This window comes from Erigeron canadensis, chromosome 6, assembly GCF_010389155.1.
Source record: "Erigeron canadensis isolate Cc75 chromosome 6, C_canadensis_v1, whole genome shotgun sequence".
In the NCBI taxonomy this organism is placed as follows: Eukaryota; Viridiplantae; Streptophyta; class Magnoliopsida; order Asterales; family Asteraceae; genus Erigeron; species Erigeron canadensis.
In genome coordinates this window covers 39,701,928-39,717,852 of record NC_057766.1, presented here as the reverse complement: position 1 = coordinate 39,717,852, position 15,925 = coordinate 39,701,928, and the positions used below count along the sequence as shown (strand labels likewise).

The window sequence follows — 15,925 nt, the reverse complement described above, 5'->3', positions numbered from 1 at the left end:
TGTATGAATAAATATATAGATATAGATATAGAAATGGTGATTGGGAAAAAAAACACAGAAGAAAGAAGAAGTAGAGGCTTCTAATTTTTTGAGTATATGTATATATGTTGTGGACTGTATTTCACTATTTTTCTAAAATTTCAATACTACTGTATTAAATAATAAAAATAAGTTTTTATTTTTTTAATTTGTAACAAGTTAATAAAATATTGGTAAAGGATAAGATATATGACTGTGGATAATGGTGACGTGTATCCTACATGGATAAGGACACACTGTTTAATGTTTACTTTAACATGTGAATTTATGTTTTTCTTTGTAATGAAATTCTTTTTATAGTGATTTATATTTATATCAACAAATAGGAAAAAGATACGAGTAAATTACATTATGCGAATAAGCTTCTTCATTTTGTTATAAAGATGGTTTTGGTATATAGGTCATAAAACTTTTAATATTATGCGAAGATTTAAATGTTCTCATTGTGTTAAAGAGTGGAAATATATACTACTATAAGAATGTCTTACAAAGAGAATTGGAATATTGTATGGATAAGTGGTTTAAGGTTTACTAACATACAGATAACATAACCAAATTAGTAGTGTTACAAGCTTATTGAAAAAAAAAAAAAAAAAAAAAAAAAAAAAAAAAGGCCTACAATTTTGTAATAGTCATAAAAATCTTGATACACTTGACATGGCTAAATTTGTCCCAATTTAGGCTGCCATTATAGGAGCGAATTTCACATATCGAATATGATAACTTTTGCACTTTTTGTATTCAATAGAGAAAATATCCAAGTTGTTATATTCCCAGGAGATTGATGTAACGTTTGGCCTAAATTACGAACAATCATAATTTTTTTACTTAACCTACTATTGGTATACATTGTAAATGTGAATGTTCATTTATTAAAATGTAGTTGTGAGTTGTGACGGAAGAGCAATAGAGCATGGTTAAGATGTGCCCAAAAACAAATTCACAAATGAGAAAATCAACAACGAAAATGCATATGCAGAATGAGATAACGTGTAACATTGCATGTGCACACGTTTGTAAATGCATTCCCACATGGCATTATGTGGAATTCTTTACCTACTTCCATTTGCCACGTATTTATCCAATCCAACCACTCACATTTTACATGACAGAATGATGGGAAAATAATTTTTGGAGATTCTTTATTTGTTTTCTTTATTTATCCAATCCAACCACTCACATTTGGCTTTTTTTAATCATCCAAATGTCGATGAATGTTTTGTTGATATGACAATTATTACATTAACATGGATATATAGTTACTTCGAAGGAACTTTTTTAACTTCCAAAGATAGTATAAAACTTTTCTACAGTAGATAATATACGAGATCAAACACTTTTTAACTTCCAAAGATATATAAATCTTTTCTATAGTAGATAATATATGAGATCAAACATAATTAGCAATCTTCTTTAACCTGTGTGACATAATTTGATCTGTGAACTACTAAGTGGATCAAATCACAGAATATGAACTCACTACTTTGTCCTAGAATAACCTCGATCTACATTTCCATTTTTATAGGAGTCGCGTATTATACAAATGTTAACGACTCATTAATTACAAATTAACCAAACAAGGTAAAGTCCATCTTGTTAAATTCTTTTATGTTGGTCGAAAGGCAAAAACTCGCGCAGTATCACAACATGTTGTCTCAAATGAGACAGTCACAGAACCCATGACCATTTGATTGCTAGGTTGGTCATTGGTGAATCACTATCGATAACCACTAGGCTAAGGTCCAGAGGTTCAAGTCACACTCCTATTAAACAAAACAATCAACAGCTTTCAGTATGTTAGACCATAAATGATATCAAATAATCATTTCATAGTTCTGCTACATTTTACTTGTTACTCATAGTCTCATACAAGACAAGTCAAAAGATATAACAATGAATACAAAGTTCTGTTAAGAGCAACCATTGGCACAGAGATCCTTTATATTACCACATCAGTTGTATGCCATCAGAAATTGACTAAAACAAAAGCTCAGTTGTAGAGGCCGACCAGAATCAAAATGCCGAACCAGTATCCTTGGACTTTCGAAGCATTACATCTTTGGCTTCATTAATTTTGGAAGCCAAGTAATGGCTGCCTCCGGCATCCGGATGGTTTGCAACCATTACCCTTCTATGTGCTTCCCTCACCTTGTCTGCAGCAACGCTTTCTCTGTCCAACACGATCTATATGAGAAATGTCTAAATACCCTTCAATATATAACAAGCTAAACAAAACTTAATGTTGTCATTGTTACGAGTAACCTATCTTGGTTGTCGATGTATTCTTCCACTTTCTTTACCAGTTTTAATCCAATAACATCTCAATATTACAAGATTTCTCGAACTTAACATACAACGTTGAGAGCATGTGCATCTTCTTCACATTATATTTTCCCGAAGCAAAAGAAAAGGTCTATAACTATCATTTAAATAATGAACGAATGGAAGGACTCTACGAGGGTGTAAGTGAAGCTCCAAAAGGGATGATGATATATTACCTAACACCAAGGATCAGAGCCGCTTCACGTCTTGTCATTGTTGGTTGGAAGCCGCCGTCATAGAACTTGCGTGTTCTAGGCCTTAGGGGTCTAGCCTTGAAAGAATGCCACGCCTGAATTCCATACTTACCAGCCATGGCTGCAGCTGCCACTGCAAGCCCAGCAATAAACGGGGTAGCCTGTATCAACATATAAAGATTGTTAACTTTTTGAAATTACTGAATCTCCTTTTTAGATAAGCATTTCCATAACCATTCCTTAGTTCAACCACACAAAGATATATCAAAGAGCTAAATTGGTTGTTTCAGGTTTAATGTATTAACAAGAAAAACTCCAAACAAGAACATCTCCAGAACATTATGTGCAACACCAAACGTTTTTCAAAATTAATAACCGATCCAACAATGAATAGCAAACCAAAATAATCGATCAAATCATGTCAACGATCACTTTGTCAAAAAGGCAGTTACCCAAGGATCCTACAAAACAGAAACACATACCCTTGCCTATTAGGACATCTGACGGAAACGTCCAACATATCCTACCTGGCTATCGACTTTTCACGTTATTTGATTACCATTCATTTTACTTATAGTACTTAACTAGCAGGATACGGCGTATCGGCATACAATCATCTCGAACTCGAACAACTTTCCAGGGTATAACAAGTTTATGAGCTGATCATGTTTTTAGATATATGAAAATGAATAAAATTCTATATCAACATCTATATATAAAATTATATATTTCAAACTCATTCATTTCATTCCATTTTTTTGGGTACCGGCAAATATAAAAAACAAAAACATATTTTGCACGCAAAATCTCGATCAAAAAACAAGTAAGATCAACTTAATATGATATCTATCTAGGGTTAATCAGATAAATTCCCAAATCATACGAAAAAATGGTAAAACCCTAAAATTACAATAATACAAAAACCCTAAATTACACAAAAATAAATGCAGAAAGAAATGAAAAAGACTTACCATTAACGCTTAAGAGTTCCGAGGTAGAAGAAAATGTTTGCATCAACGATTTTGTTTCTTGAAGATTCTATATACTTCTGAGACACAAATGATATTATAATAATAATAATAATCCGTTAATAAGGAAGGGTATATAATTTTATTTTTATTTTCCTTTTTGTTGTTTTTGTCTTTGGGCCACTAATAAGCCCACTTTTTTAGTGTAGTGAAAAACAACCCAAACTTATAGTCCAATCAGCCTTTTAACCCTGAATAAACAGATAAAGAAAATTAAGAAAGAAGAAAGTTTGAGTTTATTGTATGTCTTTCATTATAAAAAGGAAAACATTCTTTTTGCTCAATGTAGATATACTTATATAATTCTGATTTAACTATTGTAAAAGTATCTCTTATTTTTCTATATCATTTTAGTTCATCAAATAGTAACCATGAAAAGATGGAGTCTTAAACTAGTTAAGGATAGAGTAAGTTTGATTGCAGGTATAATCAACTTGATATAGTGTCAGGCTTAAACTCCATTTGATCGCTAGTCTCAAAGTTTGAAACATGGTTTAAGCTTTCCTTTGGGTACAAATTGAAAGCTAATTTGTTTGTAGATACTTTGAACTCAAATGATTCGACTTGATTATTAACAAGCATAGTGCCCGCGTGTTGCGGTGGTGAGATGGTTGAGTGATAGGTCATAGGAGGTGATAAGTCATAAATTGTGATAGTCAAATGCCTTAGCCGTACGGACTCCGTCATCGGATTTAAAAATTCGTCGAAAGTATATCGAATGACCTCTCTAATGAAAAAGCATGAAATTTTAAGAACACCCATACAAATTTTATAATTTATTGCTATACGGTTTTTGAGATAAAAGATTTTGAATCAATTATAGGGATAAAATTATTTATGGAGGAGAGAAAAAAAATGAATGATTGAAATTTGAGAAGAGAGAAAAATTGGCTGAGATTTAAAGGTATTATAGGTATATTATGTAGAAATGTTATATTACTGATTAGATAAGAAGGTTAATTTAGGTAAAATACTTTATAAAATAGCGTTAGATATAGATTTATACGAGACAAAGTACTCGCACGTTGCGGCGTCGAGATGGTGGGGGTGATAGGTCATAGAGTATGATAGATAATAAGAGGTGATAAGTCATAGAGGATGATAGCCAAATGCCTTAGCCGTCCGAGCTCCGCCCTCGAATTTAAAAATTTGTCAAAATATATCGAATGACATCCCTAATGAAAAAACATGAACATTTAACATTGATTTAATTAAAAGTATGACTCATCATCATAAGTTATGTGACTCATAATCCTAGATTTTTTGCACACACATTATAATTAATCACAATTTCCCGTTTTATATCTGATAGTTATGATCCTAGATATATCTGTATCTATATTATCTAATATAAAAGAAGGGAATAAACAACCATTTTTAAAAGTGTTGAAAAGTTGTATAATATTTTCATTTAGCACCCCTTAACATATTTTCACCTACATTGCCCCCATAATAGTTAATGATTAAATTACCTTATTAATTATTTATTTTTAAAAGTATCTCAATTAACTCTTTACGTTAATTATTTTACATCAATTATTAATACAACTCAACGTCGCTTCCACTACCAACAGTCGCCCCCCACCATCACGATGTCACGACCACCGTCATATTACAGGGTACCATTCTGTGCAGTTTTAAATGAATCAAATGTTTTAATGAGCTGTTCATAAATTTGTACATTTGACATACATTTTATTTATATTTTTGTAGGCGAGCATGAACAAACCTTATCTATCATTCATTTACATTGATAAGTTGTTTTCTTAAGGTTTGTTTGTGTATTTTTCATATATTCTAATATTGTATTGTATGCCTGTTTATATTCGTATGTCATTAAACATGAAAAAAAAGAGAGCTTATTTTATCAACAGAAAATTTATTTGCTTGATATTCATCGGTGTTTGCTTGTTCAGTAAATTCTGACAAAAAAAGGCTAAGTAAAAGTAATTTTGTTTTCCCTCTTTTTTGTTGTTAAAATTAAATGGGAAGACAAGAAACAACTCAATTCATTTTGGTTCTAATTTGTTACAGTTCCAAAAACGTATATTTGATCATTTGTCGGTACTTTTGATTGTCACATAAGGTCAAGTTATTCACATTAACTTTCCTTAATAAATCAAGTTAAGGTATAATTCTGTAATAAGATGCAAAGAGATTAATATGTACTCGTGCTTAATTATGCAACTGCCTCGTATGTCAATTGTGCCATGTTTTGCTTATATAAGTTTTTATTGTTATCCTTTTTTCTTCATTTCTGAAATGCATTAGTTAAAACAAAATTGGCAGAAGATAAACACATATGTCGATATGTCCGAGTGGTTAAGGAGATAGACTTGAAATCTATTGGGCTTCGCCCGCGCAGGTTCGATCCCTGCTGTCGACGATAAATTTTTACCAGTTGTTATATACGCTCATATACTTTATGAATTATGATAGTCAATGGAATTTTGTTGCCTGAGTGCTGACCACAACAATTTTATTGTTAAAAGTCAAACTTTGACATATGAATTATTTAAGTCTAGAGATATGCTACACTGACTAACGTTATACTAACAAGTTTTTTACGAACTTACTTGGATTGTCATGTGGTCATCCACGTCTCTCATCTTACTCAACCATGGTAAAACTGTTTTATAATCTAACCTTCCTAGTTTCTCTTTCCAAAAAATTAAATCTCCATCTCTTCTAAAGAAAATCAGACCCACGATACACAAATTAAGAATCAGAGATGTTCGATTTTTATGGGTTTTTGGATATTATTTTTCCAGGTTTTTCTTAATAATTTTAATGTCTTTCTAATGTCTTTTTTCATTGAGGTTATTCATGTGAGCAACGGGGTTTTATAGGTTTCTTTCGATGATCGATTTTCTTCATTGTTGTTGCAAATCATTTTCCTAATCCCAAGAGGTTTCATTTTCTGGGGACATCTCAAACTATAGTAATGCCTAAATCAAAATTTTAGAAGGGGCCGTAATAATCAATAAAGATCAAGGTAAGTTTATTTAGTATTCAATTTATAAGCATTTTTTGCCCATTCTTTGTCAAAATTACTGTGTCATTTTATAAGTGCATAGATGGGATCTTTAATTATAGGAATTATAGCAAGTGCGTTTGGATTTGTGCTAATTTGCCCATCTTTTTTGACAGATGTTTGAAGCCAATGAGTAGTAGCTGGAACTTGTTTTTTTTTTTTTCATATAAATTTGAGTGCATCTAACTATATTCCAAAGTAACTTATAAAATATATGTTTGTCAATCTTGCTATTATAGAATTTACGATGAATAGAATATCGGTTTGTCAATCTTGCTATTATAGAATTTACGATGAATAGAATATCGGAGACCAGTAAGAATATGGAAAATTCCGTGCATCTAACTTATTAAGGCTGTTAAAGTGTGAATTTGGAAAGGTAGTTCCTTTGTTTATTTATAAAATATTGTGTCTTGCTTGCATTATACTACTAATGTTGTTCCTTTTCATGAATTGTGCATCAATTTATCTGATAGGTCATGAACGACTTGATAAAGAGACGGGCTGAAAGTCTGAAACTGGATGCTAAGATTAACCTTCGTGTAATGGTCGGGTCAGTATTTACTTTCTTTGAACCGTTTGAATATAGAACTTTTGGTTCAACATAGGTGATTGAGTACTAATTAATTACGTAAAGCATCTCTTTGGCCTGTAATATAGCAAGATAGATATGTCATAAGGATTGAAATCAGTTTTATGATTATCCGTAAACTTATAGCTTCATTGACCAATTGACTATCGTCTTTTAGGTTTCTTGAAGGTGTTTTTAAGCTTATGTCTCACACATGGAGCGGTCACATGTTTGAGGTGTTAAACGAGAACTCCTTATGTCCTGGCGGCATGTCCTTTAGTATGAATACGAGTGCAAAGCATAAAGTTGTGATGAGAGCCACCAATGTTGTGATTGCCAGAAATATTGTTGTCATATGTTGATATGGAGATGTTGGAAAGGGTTGTGTTGCTGCCATATGGTGATGTATACGAGTGCAGAGCAGAAAGTTTTTCAAGACAATCATCAGATAGTCATTTGTATTCACTAGATAAATGCTTGTATACAGTAAAATTAGTTCTTAGTCTACTAAAGATTCATGTACATGAGTACACGATATTGTGAGAACATTTTAGTCTCATTAGATCTATATAAGTTTTCTTATTTTACAACAAATGGTTCGCAATTGTTGCCAACAGCAGGATCATCTGCCTGTAATGGATAGCATTTTAAGTTGGCTCAAACGTACATTAGAAACCATGTGTATTTTTTGAAAGCTTTCTGGGAAGGAAGTGCAACCAAATAAATTAAAAAGAAGAGCTTTAAATAAAAAGGAAAGCATGGCAGTATAAAATATCAATACAACATTATTCCATTATGAAACATAACTGGGGTAAAGTTCCAACAAAACAAATGCCTCGCAAAATATGTCCCTATCTTTTACTGAGATAATACTCCATTTCTAAAACAATCCACACAAATGCACCAAATAATGAAAAACGCAGATGAAAATGTACTGGACAACACAAATAGACAAATTGGCTATAAAAAGCTAATTGTTGAATTTGGAGGGCTGTGTATTCGGAGGATTCAATGATGCATCAGGAACGCCCCCTTGTGATGATTTCTGCACTTGAAATCCTACATATTGTTGTGGAGAAACTTGGTGGAACATGTCTCTAGATTGCACATGAAACTGATGATGTTGCATAGGATAGCTTGGAAGAAATCCACTATAGTGAGGCTGGGAATTAGCATAAACGCTCTGACTTGCATCACCCGTACTAGGGTAAACGTTCTCATTTTGATTTTTCTACAAAGAATAACAATACACCTTAAATACTTGAAACAACTAATGATTGATTATCAAACATAGTAATCAGACAACTTTTAACTGAATATTAATCTAACATGATTACCGCTTTTTCCTTCATTGTACGTTTTTTCTTTGGTAAATCATTATCAACTTCACAACCAACTTCTTCATCTCCAACTTCAGTCAATTTCTGAAATCACAATCAAGCATAACCATACAGTTACTGTTATAAAAAGTGAAATGTATAAAATTTACTAACATACCTTCTTCTTTTTCGGCTTTTTTGTAATAATTTGTTCAACGTGGGACTTGAGTCTCTTAGTCATAGGACGGCCTTTTCTTCGCACTACCAACGGATCGAGAATCTTTGTGCTATTCTTTGGAGAAGTACTCTGCCCCGGGGTACATATGAAGTTATCATGAACAGTTTTTTTACTTGAAACTTCACTCATTATTTCACTCACTCGGTTAAGTACAAGATTGCATTTTTCTTCTAATTTAGATGCCAAGTCTGCCACCATTGAGAAAGCACTACACATTCTACTATAACGACGCCCCTCATCTGAGTCAACCCAATCATTATAAGTTACTTTAACCTTAGTATGTCTCCGCTTGACATCTTTTCTCCATCTTCGCAATATGTATTTATCTGGCACTAAATTTATATTCTCATTGATAAGTACGGTAAGTGCATGCCTACACAACATTCCACGGTACTCAAACAAGCGACAAATACATCTCACATCAGATTCTTCCCCTGAATCACCCTTTTTGAAAGAAACAACAAATGGTTTCTTTATTAAATTTCCATTGACCATTACATCCTCAATTACTTCATATTCTGAAATCCCATCTTGCGTTTTTAAAGAACCTATCCCACAATACATTTTTCCTGTTAATTCTTCTGTAAATTCTTTAAACTTAGCATGGGTGAAAATTTCCCTCATTTGTTCTTCCATGGCATAGCGGGTAATTGGTGGATAGTGTGTATTGTAAGAATTAAAATCTTCTTTGTTTTCTTTCTCGGCCCTATCCCTTAATGCATTTTCGTACTGTTCGACAAATTGCTTCAAGGTAGTTTTTTTGTTTACATATTTGTCAAAAAATGCATTAATACTCTCGCTACGTTATGTAGTAGACATCCCTGCCCAGAAGGTATCTTTCACGTAACAAGGAACCCATCTATGTCTTTCTAAATACAAGTTTATCAACCGCTTATTTTCTTGGAGTTGATACCTCTCTAGCATTATATTCCATGCATCTTCAAATTCACTAGGAACAAAAGAATCATACACAACCTTTTTAAGCTTGTACTTAATAAATTTGTATTTCTTATGGATGCCTAACTTTTCAAGTAGTTTTCTCATGATATGCCATAAACACCACCTAAAAACAAGAGCATGTATTTAACAACACAATTATTTTTTAGAGTTAGCAACTAAAACTTTCATATATTTCATGTAAAGAGGCAAGCAGGTTGCTTTTAAGTGCCATTCATATATAAATTCATATAGTTTAAAATTAGATAAACTATACCAGCTAGTTAGAAAGGAAAACAGTTATTACCTATGACGTGCATCAGGAAATACATTTTGTATTGCGTTCTTCATAGCTTGGTCTTGATATGTGATAATGGCTTGAGGAGGACGTCCAGACATACATGCAAGCCATGACCGGAATAGCCATGTGAATGTCTCATTATCTTCATTTGAAATCAATCCGCAACCAAGCAATATTGATTGTCCATGATGATTTACTCCTACAAATGGAGCCATTGGCATCTCATACTCATTTGTAAGATATGTAGTATCGAATGTGATTACATCACCAAATTCCTCATAAGCTGCTCTACACCTCGCATCAGCCCAAAACAAACTCTTTAGTCGATTTTCATCATCTAAATCCCACATGTAAAAAAAATCACGATCAGATGATTGCACCTTCGTGAAATAACTTTGAATTGCTTCAGCATCACCTTCTCCAAACTTCAACCGTTTCACTTTGTCAATGTAGTTGCGACAATCCTTTTCCGTAAATGGTACATTTTCATATCCCCCACTCTCCACGACAAAGGTATTGAAACCTTTATTCATTCTTACTCCAGCTCTTTGAAAGATTTCAAGTCGTATTTTGACATTTCGGTTCACAACTCTATGACACCGATAATAGCGTCATTTGCTTAGGCTAAACGGATGATTGTGTTTGAGTTCAACTTTAGACACATTCCACTTTTTATCAATGCCAAGGACTACATTAACTTTTGCTGGACAATTTGTTTTTGAAACGGGTCGAGGGTTCAAAATATTTTTTGATTTCGACATTGACCTCCCAGCCCGATTACATGAAAAAGTGGCACACTCTTTCTGATCATCCGTATAAGACTTTCGTGAGGACCTTTTACAGACTCCAAATCTCTTTTTTTCCCATAATTTGCATAAAAAGTAGCAAGCTCTTCGATAGTATCGAAAGTCATGCCAATTTTTGGTTCTTCAGCATCTTCATCATGGTTACTACTGCTACCTTTGTCTTGAAAAAACACATCTTCATGATGTTTGATTTTATCGATATTTATCTCACAATTGGTTTCTTTTTCCAAGCCATATTGATGATCTCTAAAATGAACAACAATTATATCAATTAAATTCAAATCAAATGAACATAATCTGCCCAATTAACATGTCAGAACGTTACTTCATATTATATGAAAACAAGCTGCTTTTTAGAACTAATTTCAATTTCATTTGTAATCTTAAAGCGGCATTACATATACATACATACATATATAATAATAATAATAATAATAATAATAATAATAATAATAATAATAATAATAATAATAATAATAATAATAATAATAATAATAATAATTCAGTATGTTACTAAGCAGCCTATAATAGACGAACTTACTCATGTACATCCTCATGATACTGAAAATTCGTAGTTTTTGATGATGACTCTGTTAATGGTGATGGATCAGAATGCTCTAATAACCCTTGATCATAACCCGATAACAACTCGTCATCATGTAACGGGGAAGAAAGAAAGGATGAGCAATCTGATAATATATCTTTATTATGTAATGGAGAAGAAACATTAGAATATTGATTCATGTTGGGAGGTGGTTATTGTTGTGGAGGAGATTATAGGAGAAGAAGTTAAGAGCAGAGGGAAACCATAATTCCTATTCTAGTGCGTAATATTATAGAGTGCAGAGGGAAAAAAGGGAAATTTAGTATTAGGGTTAATTAACTTAGGTTAGTTTTTTTAAGCAATATTTAATGATTAATGATGTGGATGGGCCACATCACCCTCCATGTCAGTTAATAAAAAATTGTTAGTAATATGTTAGTCATTGTAGCATATCTCTTAAGTCTAACCTATACTTCTCCTTTTTAAAATATATGAATTTTTTGTATGATAGTAAGACATTATTGTAATTTTATCAGATGGAGTTATATATTTAAACATACAATCTTCATCTAAACTAAATACACATATTTACCGTTACGTTAGTGCTCCCGTTTTGGCTATTAAAATAACCGTAGTTATCCTGGATAGATAATATTGAAATTTTTTGAAAGTCACCAACTAATGGAGTTAATACCCAAAATGATATAATTAAAAATATTTATTAAAATGGTGTAGTTTAAAAAGTATTTACCAAAATGGTGTTTTTAATAACAATATTTATTAAAATGGTGTTTTTATTAATTTTGTAGGATTTTGACTAAAAATTATATTGTATCTGTTTTATCAACTTTGCTAAACTATCAAAACTTAAAAGCTTAAATCAAACTAATATCTATCTATTAATTACCAAGTACTAATTTTGTATGTTTCATTATTTCTAGCTTTTCATCTGTATTTCTTTAACTTTTCATTGAGTCTTTCTATAACTCATGAATTCTCATAATATTATAAAGTCAATTCGATATATCTTGAATAAGTAAGGTACCACATTCATATAAACACTAACAACAATAAGCAAAAAAAAAAAAAATGGAAATCATCAAGTTTCAGAGATATCATCTGATCATTGGTTTCGACAAAACAAAAGCAAAAGAAGCGCGTGATAACATAAAACAAAAAGAAAAGAAAGATTGAATAAGAATATAGTATATGATAAAGCAATGAAACTCACCAAGTAGTCAAACCTTTACTAATTGATGATTTTTAATTTTAAGATAAATAAATATGAAGTAGCAACGTCAATAATATGATAAAGAAATAAAGTTTATTTGATACGTAAGAGAAATATGGTTTATGTATATAATCAATAATTTTTAGTCAAAATACCACAAAAATTAATAAAAACACCATTTTAGTAAATACTTTTTAAACTATACCATTTTAGTAAATATTTTTTCCAACCAATGTCAAGAAACACGTGACGCCAAGTACATATTGTTTGTGAATTTGTGTGTCCTAATGATTCCTTATCTTTTAGTAATCGGGTTGGTAAAATCACGCTAATCAATAAACCTTTGCAAATACCAACGACTTTCAAAGGTCAAAGATACATTTCTCATTCTTAATTCTAAATCCATTATTTACGAGAAAATTTCTCTTTAAAAATGCTCATCAATATCATATTGCCATTTTCATTTTGTATTAATCTTTCACTACAAACATTTTCTTAATGGCCAGCATAATAGTCGGGTTAATTAGTAAAAAAGATAGCAGAAAGTACAGGAGTAAAAGTGTAAATTATTCTGTTTTGTTCCCCGACAAAGCAAGGTACTACTTGGAGTTATTCTCAATGCCTGCCCTGGACTTTTGTGTACTTTTTGTCATCCAATCATTTTACCTTTCAACGCAAGTCTTTCTATGCATCATTTATTTGTACCTTACAACAAACTCTCAAAAATAAATCAAACAATCCATGTGTCCCAAACTCATACATCAAAAAACTTGTACATGACCAAAAAAAAGTAACAAATTTCTCTAAATACATACAACACATAACTAACAAAAACAATAAAATGGTTAAAATTGAATAAAACAATCATTCAAACATAAGAATTTAACAACACAAACAATTCTTTATGAGTTTAAAACCATCACATCATTGCATCGATGGTTCAAGGATCCTCTTTGTGGTTCGGGCCGGTGAGCCCGTAAAGGAAAGCCGCTTCTTGGCTGACCCAGGCACTGTGCCTTTTTCCGAGGCGCCTTTTCTTCCTGACCCTAATGGGCTTGGACTATGGCAAGGGCTAGCCAATCGAGATCTAGCCTTAGTGGACAATGTTGAAGCCATGTAGCTAGGAACCGCGGGTGAAGAATCAAAGCTCTCGTCATCACGCACTGAACTAGCCCGGCTATGCCTCCTATTGCGGTCAGATTGCAGGCTGTAGTAGCTCCTAGAGTCGTCATCCACGCTTCCCTTTTGGCTTTCGGGCCTAACCCTTGAACTGTTATTTGATGGAGCCCTGGTTGGGGGTGTAGAGGGTGATTGACGGCTAGGAGGTCGGCTAGCCCTTTTACCCGTGTCTCCAGCCGGTGAATCTTTTTCGGATATGGTTTGTGCTTCCCATGGCCTGGCGGCCATCCAACGCTCTAGCCAACTCCATCCCCAATGCGGATTGTTAGGGTCCAGGAATGTCGGATTCAAAGACTTTGTAGAGTTCTTCCACATGTGCTGCTTCACATATAAAATGATATTAAAGAGCTTAATTAAATTCATTAGATTAAACTCAAAAAATGTAATCGGGCTGAAATGAAGATGTAAATAGACCTGATGAGTATGTGCATATGCCAATGCTCGTTCTCGCCGTATTGCAGCCTCTTGTTTGCTTTGTAAGCTTGCTTCAGTTTCTTCTTTTGATTTTTTACTGTCATCCCATGAATTTTCTATCTGTAACCCAAATTTTCTAATTCTCAGAACGCTACAAAGTAGACAAGAAAAAACATGATTTTTAGTAGTAATTGTTTCTAAAACTTACAGAGGATCTATTGTTGAAGTCTTTCTCGTGCTTCATAAGGAGTTGTACTTGGAGAGCTCGATTCTCCTCAGACATACGAATGCGCCTTGAACGCACTTGAGACTGTACACGAGCCAACGTTTGCATACACTTTAATGTAGAAGTTGCTTGCCGTTTGACAGATTGGCCTTGAATCAATGACTTCAGCCTCCCTAGCCCTCTCACAGCACGCAATGCCCTCCTTGCCTTAAATCCATAAAAACCCATATGTCCAAAACTTGTTATACACATTTTCGGTGCTGAAATAAACATAACAAGTTCTTGATTAAAGTTAGTTATAATATTTACCAAATGGCCGCGATAGGAAGTTTGTATCTTGATGGCTGCAATTTCTTCGGTTGATTTGCCTAAGAAACGGGCAGTGGATGTGAGTCGAACAACCTCAGCAGCGGCGTGAGCGGCTGCCACGGCTGCTTCTGCTGCCACAGCGGTTGCATAGGCAACCGAATACGCGTGTTTGCTCTGTTCATTCTCGGCTTTAGTGAGTTTTGATTCCTCTGTTGTAGGAGGAGAGATAGGGACAATAGTGTTCACTAATATAGTTTCTTTTTGTGATAACTCTTTATCCAAACTACTCCTTTGCTTTCCAAACCAATATTTCTTTGAACTTTTTTTGTTAGATTTCTGTCACATATAAATGGCATTTCATCAAAAAGAGAAAAAAAAATGAAAATTAATCCAAGATAAAATGAGATAAAACTAAGATAAAATGGAAACACACACACAAACCTTGTCTTTATTATCCTTAGATTCAGATGGGCTTAAAGCTTTCTTGACTGCTGATAACCAACTTGTCTTTTTCCCCATTTGCTACTCAAATCATCTTCACCACCATAACCATAAATTAAAATTCATAATGACATAAATAACAAATTCTAAAAAATCTTATCACTGTAATTAATGTCGCTGTCTTAATCTTAACAGAACATATCAAAAAAATAAAAATAATCAAAAGGATATAGTGAAGTTGTTTTGAGAAAGAAACAAATAAAAACAATAATGGAGAATTAATACCAACATGAAATTTTATTTGGTGTGTCTAGGCAGAGAGGGAATAAATAAAGTTGAAAACATGCATTCATGTGATGATAGATATATGGTGTTAATAAGTGATCAAATACCTGCAACTGTCAATTAATAATGCAAACAATGTTTTGTTATTTGTGTTGAATATACAAAAGAATTGAATTGAAGTGATTAATAAAATGGTGCAAGGAGAGATTTTTTTGAGAGAGATCTCGTGAATGTTTGTTTTTTTTAAAGAGAGAGAGAAGGAGAGAAATGACAGATTGTGGATTTTGATTTCATTAAATTTAAAAGGGGTGGTTGTATGCTGGGTAACGGACATAAAAATGGGTTGTTAGTATTTTTTTGGTAGATGATATATCGGTTTTATTTAAATTTTCATCTTGTTATTTGTGTTTTCTAAACCGGTAGATATGTCAGTTAAACCTTTCTACGTAGATGATTTGAAAAATAGCCAAGAAATATCAAAAGAAATGTTTTAGTTAACAGCGTGTAT

General features: G+C 32.7%; 3 protein-coding genes, 1 long non-coding RNA gene and 1 other non-coding gene across 10 annotated transcripts; 2 read left to right on the top strand and 3 right to left on the bottom strand.

The window, feature by feature from the left end:
• Positions 1 to 1,832: 1,832 nt before the first annotated feature.
• LOC122605480 (mitochondrial import inner membrane translocase subunit TIM14-1) lies at positions 1,833 to 3,634 on the bottom strand. Its single transcript, XM_043778435.1, has 3 exons — positions 3,527 to 3,634; positions 2,538 to 2,716; positions 1,833 to 2,209 (listed from the first exon to the last, which is right to left on the bottom strand). The coding sequence occupies exons 1-3, from the start codon at positions 3,527 to 3,529 to the stop codon at positions 2,053 to 2,055; spliced, it is 339 nt and encodes a 112-aa protein (XP_043634370.1). The 5' UTR covers positions 3,530 to 3,634; the 3' UTR covers positions 1,833 to 2,052.
• A 2,253-nt stretch (positions 3,635 to 5,887) lies between these two features.
• On the top strand, positions 5,888 to 5,969 carry TRNAS-UGA. The gene has a single exon. It is a non-coding gene; the product is annotated as a tRNA-Ser (tRNA).
• Positions 5,970 to 6,204: 235 nt separating this feature from the next.
• On the top strand, positions 6,205 to 7,782 carry LOC122605132. 3 transcript variants are annotated; one of them, XR_006324555.1, is made up of 4 exons: positions 6,205 to 6,354; positions 6,433 to 6,578; positions 6,734 to 7,170; positions 7,367 to 7,782. It is a non-coding gene; the product is annotated as an uncharacterized LOC122605132 (long non-coding RNA). The 3 variants fall into 3 exon arrangements; XR_006324556.1 differs by having other exon boundaries at positions 6,210 to 6,578; positions 6,734 to 6,996; positions 7,094 to 7,170; XR_006324554.1 differs by having other exon boundaries at positions 6,210 to 6,578.
• A 221-nt stretch (positions 7,783 to 8,003) lies between these two features.
• Positions 8,004 to 10,515, bottom strand: LOC122604877 (protein FAR-RED IMPAIRED RESPONSE 1-like). The gene is made up of 5 exons (XM_043777740.1): positions 9,989 to 10,515; positions 9,659 to 9,808; positions 8,686 to 9,544; positions 8,526 to 8,612; positions 8,004 to 8,419 (listed from the first exon to the last, which is right to left on the bottom strand). Exons 1-5 carry the CDS (start codon positions 10,513 to 10,515, stop codon positions 8,159 to 8,161), a joined length of 1,884 nt encoding a protein of 627 aa, XP_043633675.1. The 3' UTR covers positions 8,004 to 8,158.
• Positions 10,516 to 13,295: 2,780 nt separating this feature from the next.
• On the bottom strand, positions 13,296 to 15,680 carry LOC122603589 (protein IQ-DOMAIN 3-like). Of its 4 annotated transcripts, none has more exons than XM_043776331.1 (6): positions 15,525 to 15,680; positions 15,133 to 15,226; positions 14,692 to 15,027; positions 14,365 to 14,589; positions 14,157 to 14,276; positions 13,296 to 14,063 (listed from the first exon to the last, which is right to left on the bottom strand). In XM_043776331.1, exons 2-6 carry the CDS (start codon positions 15,208 to 15,210, stop codon positions 13,488 to 13,490), a joined length of 1,335 nt encoding a protein of 444 aa, XP_043632266.1. In that variant the 5' UTR covers positions 15,211 to 15,226; positions 15,525 to 15,680; the 3' UTR covers positions 13,296 to 13,487. The 4 variants fall into 4 exon arrangements, with proteins under 4 accessions (XP_043632266.1, XP_043632269.1, XP_043632267.1 ...); XM_043776334.1 differs by having other exon boundaries at positions 13,296 to 14,060; positions 15,525 to 15,678; XM_043776332.1 differs by lacking the exon at positions 15,525 to 15,680 and adding an exon at positions 15,418 to 15,491.
• Positions 15,681 to 15,925: the final 245 nt, after the last annotated feature.